Source organism: Drosophila albomicans, chromosome 3 (assembly GCF_009650485.2).
Source record: "Drosophila albomicans strain 15112-1751.03 chromosome 3, ASM965048v2, whole genome shotgun sequence".
In the NCBI taxonomy this organism is placed as follows: domain Eukaryota; kingdom Metazoa; phylum Arthropoda; class Insecta; order Diptera; family Drosophilidae; genus Drosophila; species Drosophila albomicans.
In genome coordinates this window covers 38,500,128-38,526,167 of record NC_047629.2, presented here as the reverse complement: position 1 = coordinate 38,526,167, position 26,040 = coordinate 38,500,128, and the positions used below count along the sequence as shown (strand labels likewise).

The 26,040-nt window shown below is 39.9% G+C and overlaps 8 protein-coding genes across 9 annotated transcripts in view; 6 read left to right on the top strand and 2 right to left on the bottom strand.

The window, feature by feature from the left end:
• Positions 1-204: 204 nt before the first annotated feature.
• Positions 205-1,847, top strand: LOC117570002 (gram-negative bacteria-binding protein 3). Its single transcript, XM_034251398.2, has one exon. The coding sequence runs from the start codon at positions 284-286 to the stop codon at positions 1,760-1,762; it is 1,479 nt and encodes a 492-aa protein (XP_034107289.1). The 5' UTR covers positions 205-283; the 3' UTR covers positions 1,763-1,847.
• Positions 1,848-2,446: 599 nt separating this feature from the next.
• LOC117569116 (serine protease 1-like) lies at positions 2,447-3,395 on the top strand. The gene is made up of 2 exons (XM_034250136.2): positions 2,447-2,682; positions 2,750-3,395. Exons 1-2 carry the CDS (start codon positions 2,453-2,455, stop codon positions 3,312-3,314), a joined length of 795 nt encoding a protein of 264 aa, XP_034106027.1. The 5' UTR covers positions 2,447-2,452; the 3' UTR covers positions 3,315-3,395.
• A 2,447-nt stretch (positions 3,396-5,842) lies between these two features.
• LOC117569117 (serine protease 1-like) lies at positions 5,843-6,837 on the top strand. Its single transcript, XM_034250138.2, has 2 exons — positions 5,843-6,078; positions 6,146-6,837. Exons 1-2 carry the CDS (start codon positions 5,849-5,851, stop codon positions 6,693-6,695), a joined length of 780 nt encoding a protein of 259 aa, XP_034106029.1. The 5' UTR covers positions 5,843-5,848; the 3' UTR covers positions 6,696-6,837.
• Positions 6,838-6,931: 94 nt separating this feature from the next.
• LOC117567919 (39S ribosomal protein L12, mitochondrial) lies at positions 6,932-7,825 on the top strand. Of its 2 annotated transcripts, none has more exons than XM_034248200.2 (2): positions 6,932-7,045; positions 7,111-7,825. In XM_034248200.2, exon 2 carries the CDS (start codon positions 7,122-7,124, stop codon positions 7,668-7,670), a length of 549 nt encoding a protein of 182 aa, XP_034104091.1. In that variant the 5' UTR covers positions 6,932-7,045; positions 7,111-7,121; the 3' UTR covers positions 7,671-7,825. The 2 variants fall into 2 exon arrangements, with proteins under 2 accessions (XP_034104091.1, XP_051860883.1); XM_052004923.1 differs by having other exon boundaries at positions 7,032-7,049.
• Positions 7,826-8,742: 917 nt separating this feature from the next.
• On the top strand, positions 8,743-11,218 carry LOC117572629 (uncharacterized). The gene is made up of 3 exons (XM_034255588.2): positions 8,743-9,146; positions 10,118-10,276; positions 10,344-11,218. Exons 1-3 carry the CDS (start codon positions 8,939-8,941, stop codon positions 11,216-11,218), a joined length of 1,242 nt encoding a protein of 413 aa, XP_034111479.1. The 5' UTR covers positions 8,743-8,938.
• A 58-nt stretch (positions 11,219-11,276) lies between these two features.
• LOC117572625 (valine--tRNA ligase, mitochondrial) lies at positions 11,277-14,662 on the bottom strand. Its single transcript, XM_034255581.2, has 4 exons — positions 14,457-14,662; positions 12,202-14,390; positions 11,511-12,140; positions 11,277-11,450 (listed from the first exon to the last, which is right to left on the bottom strand). The coding sequence occupies exons 1-4, from the start codon at positions 14,560-14,562 to the stop codon at positions 11,400-11,402; spliced, it is 2,976 nt and encodes a 991-aa protein (XP_034111472.1). The 5' UTR covers positions 14,563-14,662; the 3' UTR covers positions 11,277-11,399.
• A 110-nt stretch (positions 14,663-14,772) lies between these two features.
• LOC117572630 (elongation of very long chain fatty acids protein 4-like) lies at positions 14,773-16,519 on the bottom strand. The gene is made up of 4 exons (XM_052005813.1): positions 16,087-16,519; positions 15,870-16,032; positions 15,618-15,789; positions 14,773-15,092 (listed from the first exon to the last, which is right to left on the bottom strand). Exons 1-4 carry the CDS (start codon positions 16,251-16,253, stop codon positions 14,773-14,775), a joined length of 822 nt encoding a protein of 273 aa, XP_051861773.1. The 5' UTR covers positions 16,254-16,519.
• LOC117572628 (adenosine deaminase 2) overlaps positions 14,984-26,040 on the top strand; it is a 49,350-nt gene continuing 38,293 nt past the window's right edge. The window contains exon 1 of the mRNA XM_034255584.2: positions 14,984-15,112. The gene's annotated coding sequence lies outside the window, so the exon portion shown is untranslated. The remainder of the gene's footprint in view (positions 15,113-26,040) is intronic.

Here is a 26,040-nt window from a genome sequence, read left to right as displayed (position 1 = left end):
GCGCGCTCTTACGACTTTTAAAATCGATTTTCAACTAAATAAACCCGTTGTTGATTTATGTACAAATTGTGCTAATAGTCTGATTTAATATATGTACACGGCTTATCTATGAATCAATACGCACCGGGTAATTCCCAAAGCTGCCGTTCGACGCGAATGCTATGTATATAAATAGCGAAAGACCGGTTTCTTGATAAGCAAAGCAAAGCGAGCGGATCTATTGTGTGAAAATCAACTTCGAGTTTACTCTTTATGCGCATTTAAGATTCTCATCAGCATCGAGATGCACGCTTCATCAGTCTTTGTGTGCGCTGTCTTTCTGCTAATCGCGAAAGGCAGTGCCTATGAAGTGCCCGAGGCCAAGATCGAGGTGTTCTATCCCAAGGGATTCGAGGTATCCATACCACACGAGGAGGGCATCACACTATTCGCCTTCCATGGCAAGCTCAACGAGGAGATGGAAGGGCTCGAGGCAGGCACCTGGGCGCGTGATATTGTCAAGATGAAAAACGGACGTTGGACTTTCCGAGATCGTAACACACAATTGAAACCAGGCGACATACTTTACTACTGGACATACGTTATCTACAATGGCCTAGGTTATCGCTGGGACGACGGTGCCTATGCAGTCAATGCATACAGCGGCAGCACTCCCAGTCCGCTGCCACAGCCCGGTCCCCGTCCCCCCAACCCAGTGGGGCCAACGACACCATCATCGTATGACCCAGAAATAGATATTCGTATTGGGAACTGTGTGCCGGCCAAGACACAAGTGAATGGAATTCCTGCGCGTTGTGTCAACCAACTGATCTTCGAAGATGACTTTAGGGGCAAACTGAACCCAGCCAAGTGGCAACTGGAGCATCGTTTCAGCGGTGAACCAGACTACGAGTTCAACATCTATCTGAACGACTCGCGCACCATCAGCGTCAAAGATGATCAAGTCCAACTACGCACCAGACGCACTCAACAATTGTTTCAGCAAAAATTGAGCACAAAAATTGATCTGGGCAGCGAATGCACCGGCAAGCGAGACACGGAGGAGTGCTTGCGCGATGCAAGAGACAGAAAAATACCCGGTCTGCTGCCGCCAGTGGTCACTGCTCAGTTCTCCAGCAAGAACAGTTTTGCCTTCAGGTATGGCCGTGTCGAAGTGCGCGCCAAGATGCCGAGTGCCAAGTACGTGGTGCCCCAGATGTGGCTGCAGCCAAAGGCCCATGTGTATGGCGTGGACGACTATAAGTCGGGACAGCTGCGCATCGCTTATACCCGACAGGGAAATAGCGTACATCCAGATTTGTATGCGGGCGCTGTGCTGAATGCCTACGAGCCGTTGCGCTCGAATCGTTTGTGCCACAAGCTGGGCAGCAACGATAGCAGTAGCCAGGATTGGAGCAACAGTTTCCACAACTATACGATGGAGTGGACGCCGCGTCAGATTCGTTGGCTGGTGGATGACGAGGAGATTTGTAAGCAGGGCAGCGATACAGGAGCGTTTAGTGAGTCGTCGGTGACAGGTAAAAGATTGCCAAATGCCGATGAACTGGAGAAGGGAAACGGCATTGCTCCCTTCGATCAGGAGTTCTATTTGACTTTTGGCTTGAGCGTGGCAGGATTCAACGAGTTCTTCTACGAGACGAAGCCGTGGCATGAACAGGAACCGCGGGCCATGGTTGATTTCTGGAAATCGATAAAAGAGAAGGATCAGTGGCAGGACGATGGTCATTTTGACATCGATTATGTCAAAGTGTTTGCATTGTAAACGAAACGAAATACTCAAAAAAAAATTTGTTTCTAATTTGTTACTCACAGTGGATAAATAAAGTAAATATTTTTTGTATTTGTAACTTTCTGCAATCTTTATATTCTTTACTTTATAAATACTCTTCCCCCAAGCAGTAAGCCCCAAATTTGTCTCTATTCTTTTTTGTATTCCCGTCCACTTGTATGTAGCTATAAAAATGTTCAAGTATTATAATTTGCAATGCCATCTACAAGAGAACCCGTTCTTTTTGCTTTAATAGTGTTGTTATATAAAATTAATTGAAATTAAATTTAATTATCAAAACCCTAATATTAGTCATTCTAATACTCACATATAATATATTGAGAATAAAGCGATAGCGGTTTACACCGGTACATAAAACACGAATCATACTAAAATATACTTAAAGGATTATGTGCTAAAAGTAACTCGCTAAAGTCAACTACATAAAAGAATAGATAGTAAAAATAAATATATGTATATCCCAAATATATAATATAAATGAACTCTAATCCTCTAAACCGTTCATAAGGGTACACATATTTATATAATTTATGCGGGCAAAGCATAACCACAGATTTATTTTAAATTTAACAACAATAACTTTAGGGTTTTAGGAAGTAACCTGAGAGCCCATATAAGGCGCGTGTTAAATTATTTAGTCATTAGTTTTCAGAAGGTTTCAATATGAAGCTGCTCGTCGTATTCGCTTTGACTCTGGCCTACGCCTCGGCTTCGGTTCTTCACGGCTTCAATTCCTTAGAGGATGATACCAATGTCGGCATTATCCATGGACATAATGCTGCGCCCGGACAGTTCCCCTACCAAGTTCAACTAATTTCTCCCGAAGGCTTGCAATGCGGTGGCTCTCTGATTAGTCATCGTTGGATTCTGACCGCCGCTTCCTGCACAGAACAGTATGTTTAAAGTCTTGAAAAGGATAACTTAATTTTATTGCGAGCATAATTTTGTATATTTCTTTAGCTTCGATAATGTCACAGTTCACTTGGGTAGTATTCGAAGATCGGCCCCGCGGGTAACGTACATTGTTAGTAAGAAGGACATCATCATTCATGAAGACTTTAACAGATATACGGTTAGTGCCGATATCTCACTTATCCGCATTCCATACGTTAAATACAGCATACATATTAAGGCTGTAAAGCTACCGAAGATCAAAAGATCCTATCCCTCCTATGATGGTTGTAATGCTAACATTACCGGCTGGGGAAGGACCTCGTTTGATTCCACCCATGAACCCGAAATACTCCAATACGCCAAAGTAGGGATCATAAGTATAAAAGATTGTAAGAAGAAGTTTGGAAAACTTGGAAAATATATTTGGCCTTCCCTCATCTGTGCCTCAATTGTCTCAGCCGAAACTTGGGAAGGCGATACTGGCATCCCATTAGTGGAATTACGTAGCTCGGTACAGATCGGTATATCATCCGTTGATAGCCCAAAACCCGAACTCGAATACCCCGCTATATTCACGCGAGTGACTAGTTATCTCAAATGGATCAAACGCCACACCAAACTCCCATTGTGACATGTATAGTTTAAAATTAAAGTAGCACGCATTGCGCTGGATTGGTTAGTTTCGTTAACTGATTGTAATTAAAAAAAATTAAATAAAAATGTAAAGTGATATTATACAATTTTGATCCAATTTTTTAAAGGATTAAAAAACGATGCAGGATTTTGAATTGAGGTAGTGTTTTAATATATCGCTTACTTAGGGTCACACTGAAAGTATCTATAAATGTGGAATATTCTCTGCAACCAGGAGACATAGTATACTAGTGGACATATGTTATCTATAATGGCCTAAGTTATCGCTGAGACGACGGTGCCTATGCAGTCAATGCATACAGCGGCAGCACTCCCAGTCCGCTGCCACAGCCCGGTCCCCGTCCCCCCAACCCAGTGGGGCCAACGACGCCATCATCGTATGTCCCAGAAATAGATATTCGTATTGGGAACTGTGTGCCGCCCAAGACACAAGTGAATGGAATTCCTGCGCGTTGTGTCAACCAACTGATCTTCGAAGATGACTTTAGGGGCAAACTGAACCCAGCTAAGTGGAACAGGAACCACAGGCCCTGGTTGATTTCTGGAAATCGATAAGCGAGAAGGATCAGTGGCAGGACGAAGGTCATTTTGACATCAATTATGTCAAAGTGTTTGCATTGTAAAAGAAACGAAATACTCAAAAAAAAATCTGCCTCTAATTTGTAACTCACAGTGGATAAATAAAGTTAATATTTTTTTGTATTTGTAACTTTCTGCAATCTTTATATAATATGTATTCTTTATTTGATAAATACTCTTCCCCCAAGCAGTAAGCCGCAAATTTGTCTCTATTCTTTTTTGTATGTATACATTCAAGTGGACGGGAATACAAAATACCTATAGGTATAAGAATTTTCAAGTATTATAATTTGCAATGACATCTACAAGAAAACCCGTTCTGTTTAATTTTTGGAAATCGATAAGCGAGAAGGATCAGTGGCAGGACGATGGTCATTTTGACAATCTACAAGAAAATCCGTTCTTTTTGCTTTAATAGTGTTATTATATAAAATTAATTGAAATTAAATTTGATTATCAAAAAAATAATATTAGTATATATTGAGAATAAAGCGTTAGGGGTTTACACCGGCACATAAAACACGAATCATACAAAAATATACTTCCAAATAAGTTTATGGATTATGTGCTAAAACTAACTCGCTAAAGTTTACTACTTAAAGTAAACTACTTAAAGGGAATTAACATTGTGAGCGCTAGAGCTTAGATAGTAAAAAATAAATTCTCTGACGGAATTTGTCCTGTGCGAGACTTTTTACAGTGAAAAAGATTATAACTAAATCAACTTTAAAAATAAGTGAATGTTATTCTTAAAACTTTAGATAAGCACTATATGTAGAGCTAAGATTGATTTTAGGACCTTGTTCTATTTTACGATGAAATATAAAAATTCGTTCATTTTTTTGGTTTGCGTACGAATTTGTTCATTTTTACAATTATCTTAAAGTAGAAACAAGTAAGAAAGCTACAGTCGAGTGCACTCGACTGTGAGATACCCGCTACCCATTTTGAATAAAAGAAATATATTTTGCGATAATTTTCTCAAAATATACCGAATATACTGCAAAAATACTAAAAATATACCAAATAGTATATTTGGTATATTGATATAGTACCGCATTCAAATTATACCATAGACGGCACAATATACCAGATTGTCATCTAAAGCAACTAAGACCCCTAGTAAGTAGGCGTGGTTGCCCATACAAAAGTATTTCTTTAATAACTTCGACAATTTTCATCTGATCGCAACCAAATTTTCAGGAATCATAACTTTAAAATTACGCTTGTTATTCGATTTTTTTGATTTGCGGGGGCGGAAGTGGGCGTGGCAAAAATTTGAAACAAACTTGATCTGCGTACAAACATAACAAATGCTGTCGAAAAAAAATTATAGCTCTATCTCTTATAGTCTCTGAGATCTAGGTGTTCATACGGACGGACGGACAGACACACAGACGGACAGACGGACATGGCTAGATCGTCTCGGCTGTTAACGCTGATCAAGAATATATATACTTTATGGGGTCGGAGATGCCTCCTTCTACCTGTTACATACATTTCCTGCCGGCACAAAGTTATAATACCCTTCTACCCTATGGGTAGCGGGTATAAAAATTCTAAAAACCATTTTTAGCTCTAATTAATGTACTCATTTAGAGCAAAAAGAATAACCTTTTCTTATTTTTAAAATTGTTTCAGTTTATGTTACTTTCACTGTAAAGAGTCTCATACGGGACAAATTAGTCAGAGAATTACCCGTATATGTATATACCAAATATAATATCATATACATATAATATAAATTAACTCTAATCCTCTAAACCGTACATAAGGGTACACATATTTATATAATTTATGTGGGCAAACAATAACCACAGATTTATTTTCAATTTAACGATAATAAATTTAGGGTTTTAGGAGGTAACCTGGCAGCCTATATAAGGCGGGTGTTAAATTATTTACACTCATTAGTTTTCAGAAGGTTTCAATATGAAGCTGCTCGTCGTATTCGCTTTAACTCTGGCCTACGCCTCGGCTTCGGTGCTTCACGGCTTCAATTCCTTAGAGGATGATACCAATGTTGGCATCATCCATGGACATAATGCTGCGCCCGGACAGTTCCCCTACCAAGTTCAACTACTTTTACCAGGCGGCTTACAGTGTGGCGGCTCCTTGATTAGTCATCGTTGGGTTCTGACCGCCGCTTACTGCACAGAACAGTATGTTTAAAGTCTTCAAAAAGATAACTTAATTTTATAGTGAGCCTAATTATGTATATTTCTTTAGCTACGATAATATCACAGTTCGCTTGGGTAACAATCTAAAATCTACCCCGCGGGTAACGTACATTGTTAGTAAGAAGGACATCATCATTCACGAAGACTTTAACAGTAATGAGCTTAATGACGATATCTCACTTATCCGCATTCCATACGTTAAATACAACAGCTATATTAATGCTGTAAAGCTACCTAAGATCAATAGATCCTATCCCTCCTATGCTGGGAAGAAAGCTTACATTACGGGCTGGGGAGCGACCTCGTTTGATTCCACCCATAAACCCGAAATACTCCAGTACGCCAAAGTAGGGATCATAAGTGCAAAAGATTGTAAGAAGAAGTATGATTTTCCGAGTTCCTTCATCTGTGTCTCAGTCGCCTCAGCCGAAACTTGGGAAGGCGATACTGGCATCCCATTAGTGGAAACACGTAGCTCGGTACAGATCGGTATATCCTGCTATGATAGTCCGGAACCGAAACGCAAACACCCCGCTATATTCACCCGAGTGACTAGTTACCTCAAATGGATCAAGTACCACACCGGACTCCCTTTGTGATACATATGTTGTTTTAATGAAGGCTAATACTCCTTTTAATTATATAGCAAAATTCCAATCATTCGGAAATTCAAGTTTTTGAAGTCATTATTATGCATTTTATTATTTGGTTGCATTGTTATTAAAAAATTAAATAAAAATTAAATGAGAACTATTTTTTAAAAGTTTTGATTCATTTTTTTAAAATAATTTCAAGAAAGCGTTTGCTTAGGGTCACACTGAAAATATCGAAAAGCTAAGTGTGGTATATTCTCTGCACTCGGTGTAAGGTATATTTTGAAATTACTGCTGCGGTCACACTGTTGCTCACATAACCTGCTGCGGCGTTTGCCCCATTGAAAAACACAAAAGTAAGTAAGTTATAAAACACCGATTTCAAGAGTTTGCTAACTTAAAGTACATTTCACATTGATAGCCAAGTAAAAAATGCAAATCACACGAATTGTTCTACGTCAGCTGAGGCGCTCCATCAATGTGCAACGCCAATACAGCGCTGCTGCCCCCGCAGCGACAGCGGCTGCAACTGAGAAACTCGTGCCTCCGGTGCCAGAGGGTGCTCCAAAGCCGCCAAATGTCAAACTGGATAGTATTGTGAACAACATTGCGGCATTGAATCTGCTCGAAGTGGCCGAGCTGAGCACGCTGCTCAAACAGAAACTCAATCTGCCAGAGACCGCATTTGCACCACAAATCGCCGTTGGCGGCCCAGTGCGTGCTGCTGCCGAAGACGAGGAGGAGGCGGCGCCCAAGAAGGTGCAGACATCGTTCAAGGTGAAGATGGTGAAGTTCGATGAGAAGCAGAAGGTGGCGCTCATCAAAGAGGTGAAAAATCTGCTCGAGGGCATGAATCTGGTGCAGGCGAAGAAGTTTGTTGAGAGTGCACCGACTGTGGTCAAGGAGGACATACCAAAGGATGAGGCCGAGAAGTTAAAGGAAGCACTGACCAAGGCGGGCGCTGTCATTGAAATTGAATAAGCGCTAATGCTTAGTAGCTAGTTATTTTGTTATAATAAAAAGTAAACTGTCAACCAACAGAAAACAAGAATGTCAAAATATTAGAGCAGTAGAGCTAAATTTAGCTGTTGCACATTAACTTCGACTATTTTGAAAACACAATCCACTTAGCACCACTTATTCTTTTTCTAAAATCAAATAACTTAATTATAAAACATAAACACTATTCGGGATTACACGATGTCATCAAATTATCGCCCCATCTATGCCGAAATTATTGTATTGCAAATACAAAATGTACATGCAGTGTAGAATATTCGTAAATACTATATTTTGTATACGAAAGTTATCTGGCTCTTAGCTACTTTAGTTGTATTACTTATCTACAACTTAAGACAACACTACTTCAGAACTGTTGCGACTTTCTACCAACCACTTTTACCTTCCAGATTGAGTTTAAGCATTAATTAGTAACTGTAAGTCGCATGTACTATCACCACCACTATCGGCTCATCGTAATTAGTGCAAGTCTGCTAATTGAAGTCGTGCGTAGTGTGCCGCCACTAGCCGATGCGATGAATGCAATGCAGGCACGCACGCGTGCGCCAGTGTTGCCAATGCAGCGCAAAACTGCGACCTTTTCTAAGTGTGGCTGTTACATCATCTTACACCGTCATAAAGGCGGTCACACAGTTCAACTATAAATACAATTCAAATATTTGTGAAGTGCCGTTTCCGTAAAACAAATATAACAGCCACTTTCTACTATGTAGAATCATGGGATCACATTATAAACAGCTCGTGTGCGTAGTAACTACATACATACGCACACATGCAGAGTTTGTAACACTTTCATCACGGTGTCTGGTTTAATTTTGTTTGCTGTCGTTTAATAATGCTTTTACCCATTTTTGTTATCATTATCAATGGGCCGTGGCGCAGGGAGCTGGAATTGATCAAGTGGCTGGCTGTGCGTGAATGCTCCAAATATTTGCAGTCGCCGAAATAAACACCACACGACTTGCTGCGCTGCATCAAGAGAGAATCGGAATGGGAATGGGCTGAGTCGCTGTCTATCAATTAGCACCTTCAAGTCCTCAACTACCGTGACACAGTAAGCTGCAAAGTTTTCGACCTGCCTCAGCTCAGTCACAATCGGAACATTGACGCGACCACGACGACGTCTTCTCCTCGCTCTCTCTCTGAAATATTCTGCTGCTGCTGCCTGAAGTGAAAACCGAAAGTGAACAAATAGTCCAAGCATAATCATCATAATCATCATCATCATCATGTCCGCACGTACACATTCCACGCGCATCTTGGCTATAGTCGCCCTCTTCTTCAGCAGTTACATTGTTGGCATTTACAGTGCTGCACGCGCCAGCAGCCAACTGTTGCTTCAGAATGAGAGTCTTCGCTCTCTCAACGATACCAGCTTGGATGCTTTGGATGAGTCTGACACCGGACTGGCGCGCAATGGCACCAGAAATCCTCGCTGTAAGTATTGAAGTAAAAGTTTGCCTAGTTTTCTGTTGAGTGCGATTCGTTTGTTTTGTCGTCGATGGTTTTAAGTATGTATGTGGGTCACATTTCAATTATCACCCAGTTCCAATGCGCACAACTTCCGTGCTGGACTCTTTAGTCTTAGACACGCTCGCAGCTGTCACCGCTTGACAACCAGTGCATTTCAAATAGATTCTTCACGAAAGTATCACAATGAAATGGAATATCCCCAAGGAATTCCGATTCCTTCTTCACTCTTTAAAAGTTATATAGTAACTATTTCACAATTAAGTGAATTATAATTTTTTAAGTTCCATAATGTTTGCATATTTACTTTAAACGTTTTTATTATCCTGATTAAGATTTTAGCTTAGAAGTTCAATTAAAAATGTTGAGACTTATTCCCAAATTTTACAAATCATATGAATTTATTAAGAGAAAGATAGATGAATTTTCCTTAATCACTAGTATTCTTCTTTTTGTAATTAAGTTCTTTAGTTCAACGTAACAATCCCTAAATCGTTCTCATCATAAATCATTCTTTAAATAAGATTTTTAATTAATATGACTTATGTATTTTCTTTCATCTGTAAGTTTTCAACTTTCCTTAATTAGAGCCATTTTACTATTTTTTTATTTTATACATTTACGAAATGATTTATTTTTGCAAGCTTTCTTTTCTATATAAATTGAACTTTCGAAGTTTACTCTAAATTTTGATTATTTCAATACAAGTTTAGAATTTTCACGGAATTCTACTTTACAGTCTAATTTAAATTTACATATTTTCAAGATGAACATCTCCAATTAATGTCTTAATCACGCACATATACTTTCACAACTCTCGAAGAATTTTTCTTTAGAAGAATAACTAATTAGATCAGCCCGACGATTAAGTACATTAATCTTCCCGATCACATTTAACTTATTTAATAATTCACACCAATTAATTTATGCTCTTTCAGGGTTTCCCTTCTACACCATCGGTCGCTTTTCCAATGACATTTGCCAGGGAAACAATTTGCTGTTGGGAACCTGTCAGATCAACGGCGAGTGCACGGACAACAGTGGCGTAGCCGCGGGAAGTTGCTCCACGATCACCAACCAGGCCATTTGCTGCATATGTAAGTCTTGTACCCGCTTCGACTGTCTTAATCCTCTCCAGCTCACAGAGGTATCTCTACCTTACAGATCAACGCACTTGTGGTGCTAGTACAACCTACAACAACACCTACTTCTACAACAGCAACTATCCGGCACCTTATGCCGGCGGCGGTCGTTGCTCAATTGTGGTCACACCTCCGGACTCTTCAATTTGTCAGCTGCGCGTCGATTTCCTCGCCTTGTCGCTGGCACCGCCAACAGGTGATGGACTCTGCAGCACGGATGCGTTGACAATCAGTGGCGGCGCCTCGCAAGTGCCCACAATTTGTGGCGAAAACTCGGGCCAACATATCTATGTGGACTTTAATGGCGTTAGTCCCATCACCATCTCGGTGGCCACTTCCTCGGGCTACACATTCAATCGCCAGTGGCAGTTCCAGATACGCATGCTGGGTTGCTCCTCGGCCACTTTGGCGCCCGCTGGTTGTCTGCAGTACTATTATGCCTCGAGTGGTACAATCTCTAGCTTCAATTATGTCTCCGCTGCATCGTCTGCTCTCAACTCGATTGGAGTGCAGGGCACTCGACAGTTGGCGAGCATGCGCTATGGGATTTGCATACGCAAGGCGACGGGCATGTGTTCCATCACATACAGTCAGGTCAGCTCGGATTCGTACTCGTTTACGATGACCAACGATGTGGGTGCCGTGGATCCTACGCTGTTGGCCACATCGGCGGTGCAGAGTCAAGATTGCACCACCGATTACATTATTATACCGTCGCCCACGCAAGGTGGCACTAATATGCCAAGCGATAGGTTTTGTGGCCTCGGTTTGGTGTCCACGACAAGTGCGGCGAAACCTTTTGTAGTTTATTCCGTGACGGATGCCAACGAGGAGATGGATATATCGAATCGAGGATTCTATTTATCCTACTCGCAAAATGCTTGTCCTGTATTATAGATAAACATGGCGCTTTTGCATTTAAACTTACAATTTAACGTAATAAAAGACTTAACTATTAATCGAAATCATTAGTATCTATTCATTATGCTATGACGTTATTACAATAGTCAACAAACAAGACATCGAGTGCTGCAATTAAAATACTATACAACTAATTATTTACATCACTTGGCTACAATTACGCTGTCAACGTCATCAGACTGTCAATCTCCGCTTCCAGTTCTTTGATCTACAAATTTGATACGTATTTAAAGTTACACCTTAATGTAATATTTAAGATTCTACTCACTCGATTCTGAAAGTGTTCCTTCACAGCGTTATCTGCCATCAGTTGGAAGGCTTCATTATCGATTCGTAGTCGATACTTTTGCAACTCGTTGAGCAGCTTCTTCAGCTTCTTTTTGTTCTCTTGCACCATCTCCTCGCGTTTTGTTTCGGGCAACGCAAACTCATCATTCAGCGAAATGCCAAAGGAACACAATGCACCGGCAGTTGAGAAGAAATTCAATTTCTTTTGGAATTTCGATTCCTCATTGAGCAGCTCCAGTTCGATGCCCTCGCAGCGTGTCAGCACCACAATCTGATTGAGATGACGTTGCAATGTCTCCTCCGCTTTAGCGTTTTGCGCGAACAAACACAACTTCGGACCGTGTCTTTTGCTAATCTGATTGCGACTCTTCACCTGCCGCACGGTGGTGCAAATGCTGACAATGTCCGCCACTTCAGCTTCGAGTTTAGCGTCTTGGAATTGCGCCAGCTTCAGCTCCAGATTGAGCGGCACATGCTGCAGCAGCTCAGAAGCAACGAAGGGCGTAAAGGGAGCCATGGCCTGCAAGCCCCAGCTAAGACATGCAGTCAAAGTGGCCACATTCACAAAGGCGCTGTTCTCCTTGCGGCTGATGGCAGCCTTGGTAGTTTCCTGTAAGCCAAGAAGGTATTATAATTGGGGGATTAAGACTTAGACAGTTATCTAAACTCACCAAATAAACGTCGCATAGATTCTGATAGAAGAATTGCTTTAGCGCCGCCGTCGCCAAGTGGAAATTATAATTGCTGTAGCTTTGCGAGCAAATGGTCAAGGTCTCTGCAAGTCTTCCAATGATCCAGCGATCCCACATGCTCAACGTCACACCCTCCATCGTCTCAAAGTCATGCAGCGAGATGCCCAAACTCTTGGCCGAGCTCAGCGTGAAACGCATCGCCTGCCAAATCTTGTTGAGAAACAGTTTGTTTGTATAGCAAGCATCGACATCAAAGTTGATGAAATGATTCTTAATGTTGTGGCTCATCAATGTAAAACGCAGCGCATCTGTGCCGCATTCCTGAATGCCTTTGGGAAACATTTTGGTCATGCCTTCGGTGGAGGTTTTCAGTTCGTTAGCCTTGATGATGCCCGCTGCGCAGGACTTTTGTAGCTCTGCTTTTAGGCTGTCTAAACTCGCTCCCTGCACCACCTGCTGGGGCGCCACAATGTTGCCCAGACTCTTCGACATCTTGCGGCCCTGAGCATCGCAAACAATGCCATTCAACAACACACGTCGAAAAGGTGCTTCACCAGTCAGCTTGAGTCCCATCATCATCATGCGCGCCACCCAAAAGAAGAGTATATCGTGACCTGTTTGCATAATGTCCAGTGGATACTGTTCCTTGTAGCTCTCCTTGGGCCAGCCTGCCACCGAAAAGGGCAACAGTGCCGAGGAGAACCACGTGTCCAGCACATCAGGATCTCGTGTCAACTTTAGCTCCGTGGTGCCCAAAATGCTGACCGCCTTTTTCTGTGCGCTTTGCTCATCTAGAGCAGCGACCCAGCAGCTGTTGCCTTTCGCATCGTAAGCTTGATAGGCGGGCACCTGGTGGCCCCACCACAGCTGTCGAGAAATGCACCAGTCACGTGTATCGGACAGCCAACGTTCCCACTCTACTTCATGATTCGCTGGCAGAATTTGTAGACGTCCGCTGTGTAGCTCGGAGAGCGCTGCTTTTGCCATGGATTTGGTACTGAGAAACCATTGTGGCATCGCCATGTACTCGATGATGTCCTTAGATCGTGAGCAGATGGGCAGCTGCATTTGATGCGGACGCACTTCGCGCAGCAATTTTAGTTCCTCCAGACGCTCCACGATTAAATCGCGCGCCTCAAAGCGTTGCTTGCCTTGAAATTCGGGATAATCCGACACAATGTTGCCATGTTCGTTGAAGACTTGACGCGACTGGAGTTTGTGTCGCGTGGCCAACTCAAAATCGAATCGATCATGTGCAGGTGTAATCTTCACAGCGCCCGAGCCAAATTCTTGCTCCACGGAAATGTCAAAGACGAGTGGAATTGTGTCCTGGCGAAAGGGATGTTGCAACAGGACTTCATTGCGATTGCGATATTTGGTGTAACGTGGATCAGCCGGATGCACTGCGACGGCTACATCGCCCAGTATGGTCTCTGGCCTGGTGGTGGACACCACAATCTCCTCCACTGGCGAGTTGTCAGCTGGATTCTCCGGTACCACACGATAGGCAACGTCATAAATGCGTCCGAAGAGCACATTGTGCTCGTAGCCTGGCACAGCCAGCTCAGTGGGCTCTTTGATGTCCACAGTCTCCACCTCAATGTCGGAGATAGCCGAGCGCAGCGCACAAGACCAATTGACAAGTGAATTCCTTCGTTGAATCAATCCTTCGTCAAAGAGTCGCTCGAAGGCAACGTTCACCGCATGCGCCTGCTGTGTGTCCATGGTGAAGTATTCGCGTGGCCAGTTCAGGGAGCAGCCCAACTGCTCCAGGTCCCTGACAATGCCACTACCCTTCTCTGCCTTCCATTTCCACACTTCCTCTAGGAAGGCATCTCTTCCAATCTCTTGCCGCGTTAGCCCTTTGGTGGCAGCCAGTGTGCGTTCCACCACCACTTGGGTGGCAATGCCTGCATGATCTGTGCCCGGTATCCAGTCCACCTCATAGCCCAGCTGTCGATGCTGACGTGCAATCACATCCTGAACTGTCGCATTTAAAGCGTGACCCAAGTGCAAATTGCCTGTTACATTTGGAGGTGGCAGCAACATACGATATGTGCCACGCTTGCAACTTCTTATCGATTCTTCCTGCTTATGCAATTTCTGACGCTCCCAATAGGCAGCTTCCACTTGCTTAGGCTGATAGCCCGCTGCAATGGGCAAAGCATCTGGGAGCCACTTTGTTTTGTTAGCCGGCTGTGCTTATTTATCAATGAAAATCACTTGGAACTCACCTCTACTTGTGCTGTAGCAAAGCGTGGTTGTGAACTGTCGCAATTTGTGATGGCATAAATGCTTTTGCTTGACTAAATGACGGTTAACAACTTTAATAATTTGCATTATATACCAATTTCGTACGTGTTGTTATTATGTCAACTGTTCTGCGGGCAGTGTGTACACAACTTTTTTTTATTTCCCAAATATCGAAATAGATCCAAAACAGCTGATTGCTAATACTGAGCACGAGAGAGCACACAGCGCTATCGATAACGCAAGCATCGACGTAGCAAGCACCTATCGATTTATTTCGAAATCGGCGCGTGGTTTTTATTAAAAGTTCTTTGCAACATATTTTTTAATGCACTTATCGCTGTTTTGTGTGTATTTTTGTGCATAAAAACGACCAAAGAGAAAGAGAAACGATAGCATATATGCCACTCCCGTATAACTAAGCCATGGCTGATACTGGCAGCCACTAGCAATCGCTTGCACTCCCCACGCCAGGCCCAAGGTAAACTGCAGCAACTGTAGTCGGGTCAAATAGCGCTTCCACCATAGATACGGGTGTAGACGAGGCCCTAACGCGCTCAGCGAGTAATATCCGTACATTATGATGTGCACAAACGAGTTCATCAGAGCTGGCACAAAGGCTGCAAGTAGATAAATTAAGGTATGTGTGTAAAACATATAATGTACCAACAGACATACACATATTTATACATATGTATGTATGTATGTATTCAAGCTTTTACCATAGTTATAGTTGAGTGTGCCTGACTATAAAATACCCTATACACATTTAAAGAAATATAAACGTTTTGATTATTCTACGTATTTGATCTATACATAATAAATAGATTTTTTATACAAAATTGGGAATTTAAGAAATTTTTTTTTTCAATTTGATTCCTCTATAAATGATGTGATCATCATTTTTGGTTTGAACGCTATAACTTTTTTTTGGATATATATTTTTTACATTCTATTCAGATATTATTGTAGATCGATCTTACTATCTTTATATGAACCTTACCATATTTAGACTAACTAATGGCTCTAGCTCTTATAATCCCTGAGATAGTGTTAGATTAAATAAATATTTCAACTTTATGGGATTTTAAATACTTAGATTAAGATATTCTTCTGTATATCGTTTAGCAAATTGATCAACTTACTCGACCCGGTGGGAATCCACTTAACAACAATCCAGCAGATGAGGAACATTGTGCTGTGATGATACAGATGGAGAAACGTCAATTGCGACCACTTCTTGCGTAGTATGAAAAATCCAGTGTCGGCAAATTCGAGAATTTTCGAAATGTAGAACCACCAAAATGCCGAGGCAATCTGTGAAATTTCAAACAAAACATCAAATGCAACTGCAGCTGCAACACATCTGAAAACACACACACAAACTGGAAACTTACGCGCAGCTCATGTGGATCATAGCTAACTCGACATGGCTGACACTTGGCGCTATAGTTGAGGGCACGAGATGCTGTAAAGAGCTCCAGGCAGATGTGGGCATTTAGCAGAGCCATCAGCAAATTGTAGACGAACAATGGCAAACGCAGCTGCAACGGTTTCTGACTGCAACACAAAATTGAGTGAGATATCTGCTGGTTGTGGATAGACGCTACTCACCTGGCCATCCATTTGGGTGTCAAGTGCACGAGCAGCAGATACATGCTGAGTATGCCAGCGGCTTGCCATGGCGATGAGACCAGAGGCCAGGATTGTGTGCGTTCATCCGCCAGCTCGGCGAAGGGATATTGATGCAGCAAGCCAATCTTTAAGCTGTCATTGGCCATCGTTGTTAGCTGTTAACTAAGCTGGTGGGCAAAGCGCAAGTCAGCTTTATATACGACGCCACATGTTATGTCGTTGACCTGGCCATTGATGCGTGCCATCGTTAATTGCGAACTTGCAACCTTGCACAGCAGCGTGGTTGACCCCCAGAGCGAGTGGAGCATGAAGAAGTCGCCAGCCACCATCGCTGCTAGAAGAAAGTCGCTACAAAATTGTGTTGATGATGCCGTTGATGGAATGAGGCTGCTGATTGAAATGTCCTTGTGCTAAATCAAATTGCAAAAAAGAAGCATTTACCTGTATATTGATGCTGCTCAGGTTTGTGAATTGCCTACGGGGTTGAGATTCTTATGCCTGATACCATAAGTGTTGAAAGGTATATAATAATAAGACAGTTTAGTTAAAAGAAGATTATTCGATCTTAAAGTGAACCTTATTGATTATTATTGTACAAAGTTGGATATAATAATCAATATTAAATCAAAAAAGAATCTATTAGGTTAAATATAAAAGGTCATAGGTAATAAGTATGTTAAAAGCGAATCAAAATTGTATTTATAACTTACAAAATGAAATAGAATATTCAATATTCAATTTCAGAATAATGTTTTGAAGAATTCGTGAGAAAATTTTTGACTCTGGAAGCATAAATATGTCTAGTTAAATGCGAATCCAAGTTATTTTCATATTAGAACGATTTGTTTTTGTATTTTAATATCGTAAAATAAAAACAATTTTAAAAAAGAAAGTAAATTTTAGATGCATTTTTTACCTTTACAATATTTAATCAATGAAGAAAGTTGTGGAACCTAAGCAAAGTAGACATCTTCGATTGCACTAAGTACCAATATTCTCAATCCGTCTGTCTGTCTGTCTTTCCATATAAATCTTATTATCTCAGAAACTCCACAAGCTAATGTCACCAAATTAGTCATTGATACTCCTTAGTGTTAAATTCTTTTAACAAGCAACATTTGATTGTATTAACTCAAGATGCATTCTCAGTATTTCTCAGTCGAGCACACTCCACTATAGCTTTCTTATATCATTACGTCATTAGTTTGAGGGTAAAAATCTTTTCATTTTGCGCTTGCAACTGGCAGCTGACATTGAAAAGTGCAGTTGAATAAAACGTGGAATAGCCAAACGTGAGTGGAAAATTAAAATCCAAATGGTAAATATACATTTGTCCAAGACATACAATGGCAATTGCATTGCCAAAAAAAAGAAAAAGAAAAGAAAATGCGCTACACTCAGCGAGCTATGCGTATTTCAAGAGAAAACACGGATTACATTGGTGCATTATTAAATATGTAGCGCCTTGAGTAGTCGTTGCTATCTTGCCTCTTGCTAGCTACTGCCAAAATCCTAATGCTATGCCAGCTGTTGTGCTCTCTCTCAGTTTTTGTTGTTGCTTCTTGTGTTCCGACTTTTGCTTCCATTTGCTATTATTGTTTTCTTTATTTGTATTGCCGTACGTGTCTGCACCTCGAGCACTTTGTACCCTACACTTTACCAGCTGCGTCCAGAAGGGTTAAAGTGTGATACTCCAAGTGCAGCTCTTGGCTACGGCTACGGCAACGGCAACGGCAATGGCAATGGCAATGGCTTTGTCTTTATCTCGAATGAGAAATGTGCCCAGAAAGCAAGAGTCAATTTTCATTAAAATAATGTCACAGTTGTCAGTCTGCCTCAAAATGGCATTTCAGCAATCCTTGGCTCGTCCATGACCCATTCCCATTCGCATTCACTCAACTGGTCTGTGGTTAACCGCTTGTGCTTTGCTTATCGCCAGGAAGAGGATGTGCCACATATGCCTTGCATATCCTGCGGCGCTCAACTTGTGCCAGCGTCTGCGTATAATTAAGTTTGTGTGATTGTTGTAATCAGCACACTCAAATTTAGATTGTCCCCCAAAAACTGGACACTTTCTATGCTTTACTATATATCCTTTTGTTTTCAAGGACATGCTGACAGCTGGACAAGGTTCGACGTTGTTACGTTGTCATTTTGAATAAATTATTGCGGCATTGGCAACATTTTTCTATATTTTTTGTTCGTCGTTTGTTGATAGATTTGGCACAATGTTCTCGATGATGTCAGGGGACAACTGTAGCTCATGTTTATTGTGGCAGGCGCAGGGAAGTGTCTGTGTCCTTGTTGCAAACCTCGTTGTGCTACGTTACTTCTGCCTTTGTGGTTTTGCAGCCAGACCGCGGGATACGAGAGAAAGGTGTGTGTGTGTGTGTGTGTGTGTGTGTGTGTTCTGGCCACATTGCTGCACTGTCTGCAGTTTGAGTTTATCGCGCTGACATTGTCGCCCCGTGTGCACCACGTGAGTTATTAAATAGATTACAGTTTTGTGTTCAGGGGCCTTTGCAATATGCACAATGTGTCACCGAACATGTCCAGCAGTAGTTGACTCATACTCGATTCATACACTCACACTCACACTTACTCACTCACTCGCTGGCATTCACATTCGAACAATATTCGCCATAGCCACAGCATGCATGAGCGATTCATGAAATTGAGTTTCAGTTTATGTCAACTCTCTCGCGCCTCTTGCCACACGGTTTCGGCTCTTCAGCTACAACTTCAGCTCCAGTTCCAGCTGCAACTGCAACAGCAACACCAACTGCAATAGCAATAGCAACATAAGCTACAGTTCACCACATGTCATGCTCTATTGGCGCTAGCTCATATTTGGCGAAGTTTCCAAAAAATCGAATAAACAAGAAACCAACAACTAGCGAGTGTGTGCAACTGTGAAGTACCCGGTATTAACAAATGTTTAAAAAAAATTGTGTTTCCGGGTTATATATGGCTTAAACCCGGGTATAAAACAAGACTTACAATTGCAGCAAATAAAATAATTAACATTTGGCATTCACATAATAGACAACGGAAATGATTGTGGAATTAAACTAGGAACGTTTATTGTCCTCAATATTTTGAAGTTTAAAAACAGAGTTTTCAATTAGTTGATTGTGTTGTTTTTCCTAGCGATTTTTAGGTTTGAGAATACTTTTCAGATAGAGAAAAATACTAAGTTCATTTAATAAACTCTATGACTTTATTTGGCTTTTCGTAGATATTATATAATAAATTAATATTATTCCTTAAAATTTCTAAGTAGTTTTTATTATATAATATTTATTATTATAGGAAACTAAAGAAATACTATTTTTTTTATTTATTTATAAACTAATGAAATAGTTTAAATTAGTACTATATTAATTTAATGAATTTTACATTTGTTGATAGCAAATTTCAAGACTTAAGCTCTAATAATGTCTGAGAAAAGGGTATTCAATATAACAGTCAGACAGACAGACGGATGGAGATTCAACGTTAATGTAAATAAAGATAAACCCTACAAAATTGCTAATAATTTATAACGCTTATGTCTGATGGTCATAAAATGTAGCAATTTTTAAAACTTTATATAAATACGAAAAATATAAGTCAGCTTATAATATTAATAATGAAAATACTTTATTAGAGTAATAGAAATTTCATTTTACAAGTGAGTGAGTTATAAATCATAGAAAAAGAATAGAAGGCTCTTCTCGTATAATTTCTTCTATAGAAAAATACACTATCTATTTTTTGACTTTAATTTTAAATAATCTAAATTTAAGAATTTATTGAGTTTCAAGATATTATGGAAGATATTATAGGTAGAAATAGTTAAATTTTGACATCAAGCAATTTTATTTTTAATTTTAGCCAGTTTTTTCTTTCTATGTACAAAAACTGAAAAGTAAAGTAATGTAATATACGATATTTTGGAAAAGGTATTTACAAAAACCCCCAATTGCAGTCAGTTTATGTGCAACACATAACTTGTGAGCCTTTTCATTAAACTTATAAAAAAGCCTGTTAGTTTCGGGTTTTCAATTTAATTTAACATAACTGCACTCTCATTACGTGGCATATCAATTTCGATGTCAGCAATAGCTGTCAGTGCTCATATCATAAAGCAAGCAGCAGCAGACAGTTAGTCAGTCACTTGGTCAGTCAATCAGTCACTCAGTCTTGAACATGATTGTGCTGTTCATTATTCTGCCCATGCTGCTGCCTTTAATGGCTCTCTCTCTATGTTGTGCATTGAAAGCGGATACAGTGGCAGGTCGATGGTCATTCAGTTCGACCAGAGAGCACTCTTTGGTTAAGTTTCCTGCATTTCCTGCTCATGTCCTGCTTGTTGCCAGAGATCAAGCTCAATGGAAATGTGACAAACTGTGTTGTGTGTGTTGTTGTTGTTGTGTGGCTGTATTAAGGAAGCCATGTCCTGCTGAATAGTGTCTCAAAAGGATTTATTATAACTATTGCTAGCTCGAAGTTCACATAAATTGCATAACATGAGCACAATGTTTGCGGTTGCTGGTCCAATCTACTTATTGGAGTCATCTCTACTATTTTTCTATATATTTTTCTCTCTGTTCTGTTGTGTCGTGTTGCATCCTCCACTTCGGGATGCAACTGTGCGTGGCAAAGTGTGCAACATATTTTATTTGTGTTTCCGTTTGTTGAGTTGTCTCTTTGCAATGTTAGTTCATTCCTCTTGCTGTCGAGGACGATGCACTGGCTCCTCTTTTTTTTTGTCTTTTTTTCGCCATTGGCGTTGTCACAACACTTTGATACGCGTTATTTACAACACATTTGTCTTGGCTTCGGCTACGGTTCGGTTAGCTTGTGGATGCGACCTGCTACACAACTGAAATCAACAGCAGTTGCAGGTGCAACAACTTTATTACGTTTCTTCTTTTTTTTTTTGTTTTTGGTTTTTATTGCTCACTCTACTCTCGAGTCGATTTCATGGCGTTGCTTATTTCCGCCAACGGAGGAGAATAAATGAACGCCATTTCAACTTGAGCTTTGTCTTGCAATTTTAATGCATTCGCGTTTGGAAATATTGAGCAATATGGCTTAATTTATTTGCCTTTGACTTTGACTTTGATTGTTTAACGCCATTTGCCATTCACCAAACTGCAAACTATTACTCGAAACAATTGGAGATTTGTCAGAGTCGCATCTCTCCTCGTTCAGGTTAGAGTTTTACATCCTTGTCTTGCCGGAGGGTCTTATAGATTTATGTAGCAATGTTTTACTTGCCATTGCCTGCTGTCTGTCTGTCTGTCCGTCTGTTTTAATGCGAATTACTTCCTAAGTTTTGAGAGTAACTTGATTAAACTTAGAGAAAGTTTAAATTATTTGTGTAGTTCGTAAATACATTGAAATAAACGATGTAAGTTCTATTATTATCCAAAATCTAATTAGTCATTTTAATATTGAATATTTCTATATACACATGTTGCAAATACTTGTTGAAGTTGGGATCAACTAAGAAACTTTATTTAAAGTTTGCAAAAAATATGAAAGCAACACGTTAATTATAGTATATCATTTTAGTATTTCATTATCATTTTTTATATCATTCCAGAATTTGAGTATTTTTAAAAGCAATTTAGTATTTTTAAGCATCGAATATTTGCTTTGGGAAATACTTGTTAAAGCATTAACCAAATAATTAGTACTCGCAAAGTACTGTAAAATTAAAAGGATTAGATATATTTAGCTTTATCAAAATGTAAATTATCATCTATTTTTAAGAACATTAAACAATTGCTATAGCAAATACTTGCTGACGCTTGGAACAAATATATATTATTTGTTGTTTAGTTGATTAGTTGTTTCTATCATTATCCAAAGTTGTTCGTTTTTCATTACTTTGTACATTTTTTAACTTTGTACATTGAATAGTTGCCATTTCGTATATTCTACTTTCTAACTAAATTAAATATTTTTTCAATAAACTTTTTAATTAATGTTAATGTTCATCGCAACAAATTTACAAGTATCAATTTGTGTACAATCGTCAAGGGTATTTAGTCATCAGCTAGCCAAAACATTGCTTCACTTTGTTTGTTACCTACATCAATTTGTTGCCTTGCTTCTGACTAAAATGTGTGTAATGAATTCAATTAAGGTAAAGCCTTAACTACATCAACAAATGTTGTGGCACAAATATTAATTGCATTTTAATGACTTTATGTTGTTGAATATTGCTATACAAAGCCATTAAACTGATTAGTTGTTACACAGCCATTGACACCTCGGGGCTCGGGGCAAGTAGCACAACTTGCTGGGGGATAAATTCCAAGTGCCTCACCCTCAATTGCTCCCTTCCTTTCGTCTTTATCTCTCTCTTTCTGTCCTTCATCCTTACATGCTGTCTCTAAAGTCCTGTATTGCAATGTGAATTGGAAAAACTGGCACATTGGCAGTTGTGAGTCGCTTTCGGTTTGATGGCATAAAAAGAAAAAAAATGAAAGTAAACCGAACAATTGGCAGTTTCACAAAAATAAGTTGAACGTTGCCGGTGGCCAAAAGAGCCGACACAGCACATACACAGGCATATCAAGTATACGTATATATAGTATATATAAGTAATACCCAATGCCCAGTTGGCAGCTGACCATCAGCAAACCACAAAACCAAAGAGCCAAACCAATGGCACAAATGGACCATTGGACAATAAAACAAATCGCATAGAACTTCACTTCACTTCAGCTCAGTTCAGTTCATTTTCTCGGCGACGTTGTTGTGTTTCCCCTCCTCATAAAAATGTTCGTAAAAATGTGAAAGGAAAATCAGTGTTTAATTAAGTTATAAAAATGTTTGCCTCATTTGCCGCTGCCAACCAACACACAACAAGTCTTCTTAGTCTTCTCTGCTCTCTGTCTGACCTCAATGTGCACACAAAAATAGCTACTAAGTATATTTTAATTGCTTTTATTTGCGGCTTATAATTGCTAATAAGCGGGTATTAAACACGGCTTACATCATCGTATCTCCTCTAAGAACGTAATCTTTAATAATGGAGTGGCATGACTTTCGAGTTTCCAACTATTCCTTCTCCTCAATAAACAGTGATTATTTGCTAAGTCCAGTCGCAACTGCAACTTTTCTCATTGTTTACGCTTTTAAAGTCGCCAAAGTTGTTCCATTGTTTTTGTCTTAATATTGGCTAAAGCAAAAGTATAATAACCAAGTAGTTAAGAACTTTCTATATAACATTTCGATTATTTTCTTCAAAATAAAACACAGCTTAAATTAATTTACCTCGTTTATCTATTTTGTCAAGATTGTTTCAGATTTTTAACCACTATATAGTATTTTTGTATAATGTGGTTTCTTTTGAATAATGCAGTATATTAATATAAAAAAGTTTGCTTTAGATTTTGTAAACTACCATATGTTCTTCTGTGGTTTATATACCAAATATAGCCTTCGGTATATTTTAGTTTCTTTTTTATATTAATTTTGTACATTTAATGAATAATGCTGCATAGTTTGGCGTAAATTCGATTATAAATGATTTTTCATTATAAAACCAAACCTATTAAGAGCGGATTACATATTGAAAGTAAGTTTTTCTTAATATATGTGGCTTTTCTTTTTTATTAAATATGTTAAAACTCGGTTAATATTCTTTATTGGCTTTAAATATAATTTTGTTTTTATCGTCATGCAAAATCGAGGCTTAAAGCTTAACTATTAAATTTTTATGCTTTTGGAGCTGCAATTCAATTTGAAATAAAAAATCCTACAACATATTTGTTGATACTTTATACGTTAAGTGTATTTGGGGCATTAAAGATTTATATAGCCAGCTTTGGTTTAGCTATAAAATAGTTTTAAAACTATCCTCAGGAGTATGAGTACTTCATGCATTTGCTTATTCTCTCTCAGATGCTGTGCTTTATTTTGTAGTTTATTTTTTTTTGCAGAGCAGCATGTTGAGATAAAGCAACAATTGGCACATTTAAATAATGCTCTGACATTACGATTTTTCGATTTGCTGTTGTTGCTTTATTGCAATCTTATTTGTTGCACTGCTTGCAAAATATTTATGTGTTTTATTTTGTATAATTTACGAAATTCACATGAGCTGGAGCAACTTATTTTACAACTTCTTCATCCGCTTCCTTATGCTACGAAGCAGCTTAAGCTGCTTTTGCTGCACACGCAACTAGAAAGAGACGGAGAGCTAGAGTCTAGTGAAAGAGAGGGAGACACACACTCACATATGGAGTACAGAGAGTTGAGCTTAACTCGTGGGGCATAAGTTTCAAAGTCAGCCAGGGCCAAAGCCAGAGCTCGACGCCGTCGTCGTCGTCGTTGTCTTGCAACTTTTGCAGTGTCGTCGTCGTTGTCTTGCCACTGAAATTTATCTGAGCACATCGTCTGCTTTCATGTATTACGAATGCAAGCAAGCATTGTGTTCCTAGTGCGTCACACTATGTGTGTGTGTGTGAGTGTGTGTTGGTTTATGTCCAGTCTGTTGTTTTGTGGCCAAAATGCGAGTGTGTGGCGCGTGTGGCATGAAAAATGCTTCGCCTGGGGCGCTGCGTTTGCACTTTGCAGCAATTTTTAAATGCCTTTCAAATGCAATTCAGCTCTGAGGACATTGACCGAGCTCCAACCCCAGCCCAGGCAGTGAGGCAGCCATTTTGGCTCGTAAATCTCAACTGCTTATCGGCAACACATGCATTACACTTCCCAACACACACACTCACACATTTCAAGTTCCCACATTACAAACATTACACGAAAATTATGCAAGTCTCGTGTGTGTTCCCATTATTTGCTGCCCGCTTGTCTCAATTTCGCCAAATGCAACGAGACGAAAGCTCCGACGGGAAGTTCTCGCCTTTGGTCTGGGGGCCCAAAAAGCTAAGCTGGCCAATTTGATGGTGAGCCCCCGTTGTGGGCTTAAATAGCATAATTATGGCTGGCATGCCAAGTGTTTGATTGAGGGAATTGATCGCATCCCAATGCTAATTGAATTATGTTGCCGCTGTCCACTGAAGATGATGAGATGATGATGACGATGACGATGTTGTTGTGTTTGTATTTATCAAGGTTGTCGAGGTCGACAGAGAGAGAGAGGTGTCGGTGAGGTGTGCGACTAATTGGCTTGCTCTTTGAAAATTAATTCAATGCTAATTATTGGCTAACATGCACACACAATAAACGCAATTATAATTACGCAGCAGCGGTGGCGGCAACAACAATTCTAATTCAAAACAACAAAGACGCCAATTAAACTTGCATAATGTGCATTTGAGTTTCGATTTTTTTCGCAATTGTAATCTCAATTAAAATGGCATGTAGTCCAATTTAAATTGGACCATTGATTTTGGAGCGAGGGCGGGCGAAAATTGTTGATGGGCCCCCAGCAACACAAACAACACAAACAACAACAACGGTAGCTGTGTTTAGTTATGCAAACTAAATTCTATTAAATTTTGCATAATGAAATTATGCAAGAGGCAATTCTGCAACCGAAACCGAAGTCGATGCCGATGCTGATGCCAGGAGATTATTGTTAATTGAGTGCACAGCAAATGGTTAATTTCTAGCAAATTTAACATTGTATACTAATTAGTTTTCGATTTTGAAGAGCCTCCTGCCATGATTAACTTGTTTGTATTGTGAATTGTTGCACAAATTAAGTGTTGAAAATTTGTAATAATGCAATCACAACACTTCTGATGACTTCGCTTGCCATAAATATGAAATCGAGTAAGTTCAACAACAACAGTGCTGTATAATAAGCTGCTTAAGCAAACAATGATGATTTGGCAGCAACAGCAGCAGCAGCAGCTCAACTATTTCGAACTAAAGCGCATTATACACACAATGTGACCCGAACCGAAAACATGCACAACACCACAACAACTTGGTCCTGCAAATAACAAGCTTAACAACAGCAAC

Bases quoted from the DNA above. Each gene is read 5' to 3' on its own strand.
- LOC117569116 (XM_034250136.2), top strand. From the start codon at position 2,453: ATGAAGCTGCTCGTCGTATTCGCTTTGACTCTGGCCTACGCCTCGGCT. The intron at 2,683-2,749 runs GTATGTTTAAAG...ATATTTCTTTAG, and splicing joins GCCGCTTCCTGCACAGAACA to CTTCGATAATGTCACAGTTC.
- LOC117569117 (XM_034250138.2), top strand. From the start codon at position 5,849: ATGAAGCTGCTCGTCGTATTCGCTTTAACTCTGGCCTACGCCTCGGCT. The intron at 6,079-6,145 runs GTATGTTTAAAG...ATATTTCTTTAG, and splicing joins GCCGCTTACTGCACAGAACA to CTACGATAATATCACAGTTC.
- LOC117572629 (XM_034255588.2), top strand. From the start codon at position 8,939: ATGTCCGCACGTACACATTCCACGCGCATCTTGGCTATAGTCGCCCTC. The intron at 9,147-10,117 runs GTAAGTATTGAA...ATGCTCTTTCAG, and splicing joins TGGCACCAGAAATCCTCGCT to GGTTTCCCTTCTACACCATC. The intron at 10,277-10,343 runs GTAAGTCTTGTA...TCTACCTTACAG, and splicing joins CCAGGCCATTTGCTGCATAT to ATCAACGCACTTGTGGTGCT.
- LOC117572625 (XM_034255581.2), bottom strand. From the start codon at position 14,562: ATGCAAATTATTAAAGTTGTTAACCGTCATTTAGTCAAGCAAAAGCAT. The intron at 14,391-14,456 runs GTGAGTTCCAAG...AGTGGCTCCCAG, and splicing joins TTGCTACAGCACAAGTAGAG to ATGCTTTGCCCATTGCAGCG. The intron at 12,141-12,201 runs GTGAGTTTAGAT...CTTGGCTTACAG, and splicing joins ATCTATGCGACGTTTATTTG to GAAACTACCAAGGCTGCCAT.
- LOC117572630 (XM_052005813.1), bottom strand. From the start codon at position 16,253: ATGGCCAATGACAGCTTAAAGATTGGCTTGCTGCATCAATATCCCTTC. The intron at 16,033-16,086 runs GTGAGTAGCGTC...TTTGTGTTGCAG, and splicing joins ACACCCAAATGGATGGCCAG to TCAGAAACCGTTGCAGCTGC. The intron at 15,790-15,869 runs GTAAGTTTCCAG...GAAATTTCACAG, and splicing joins ATGATCCACATGAGCTGCGC to ATTGCCTCGGCATTTTGGTG.
- LOC117570002 (XM_034251398.2), top strand. From the start codon at position 284: ATGCACGCTTCATCAGTCTTTGTGTGCGCTGTCTTTCTGCTAATCGCG.
- LOC117567919 (XM_034248200.2), top strand. From the start codon at position 7,122: ATGCAAATCACACGAATTGTTCTACGTCAGCTGAGGCGCTCCATCAAT.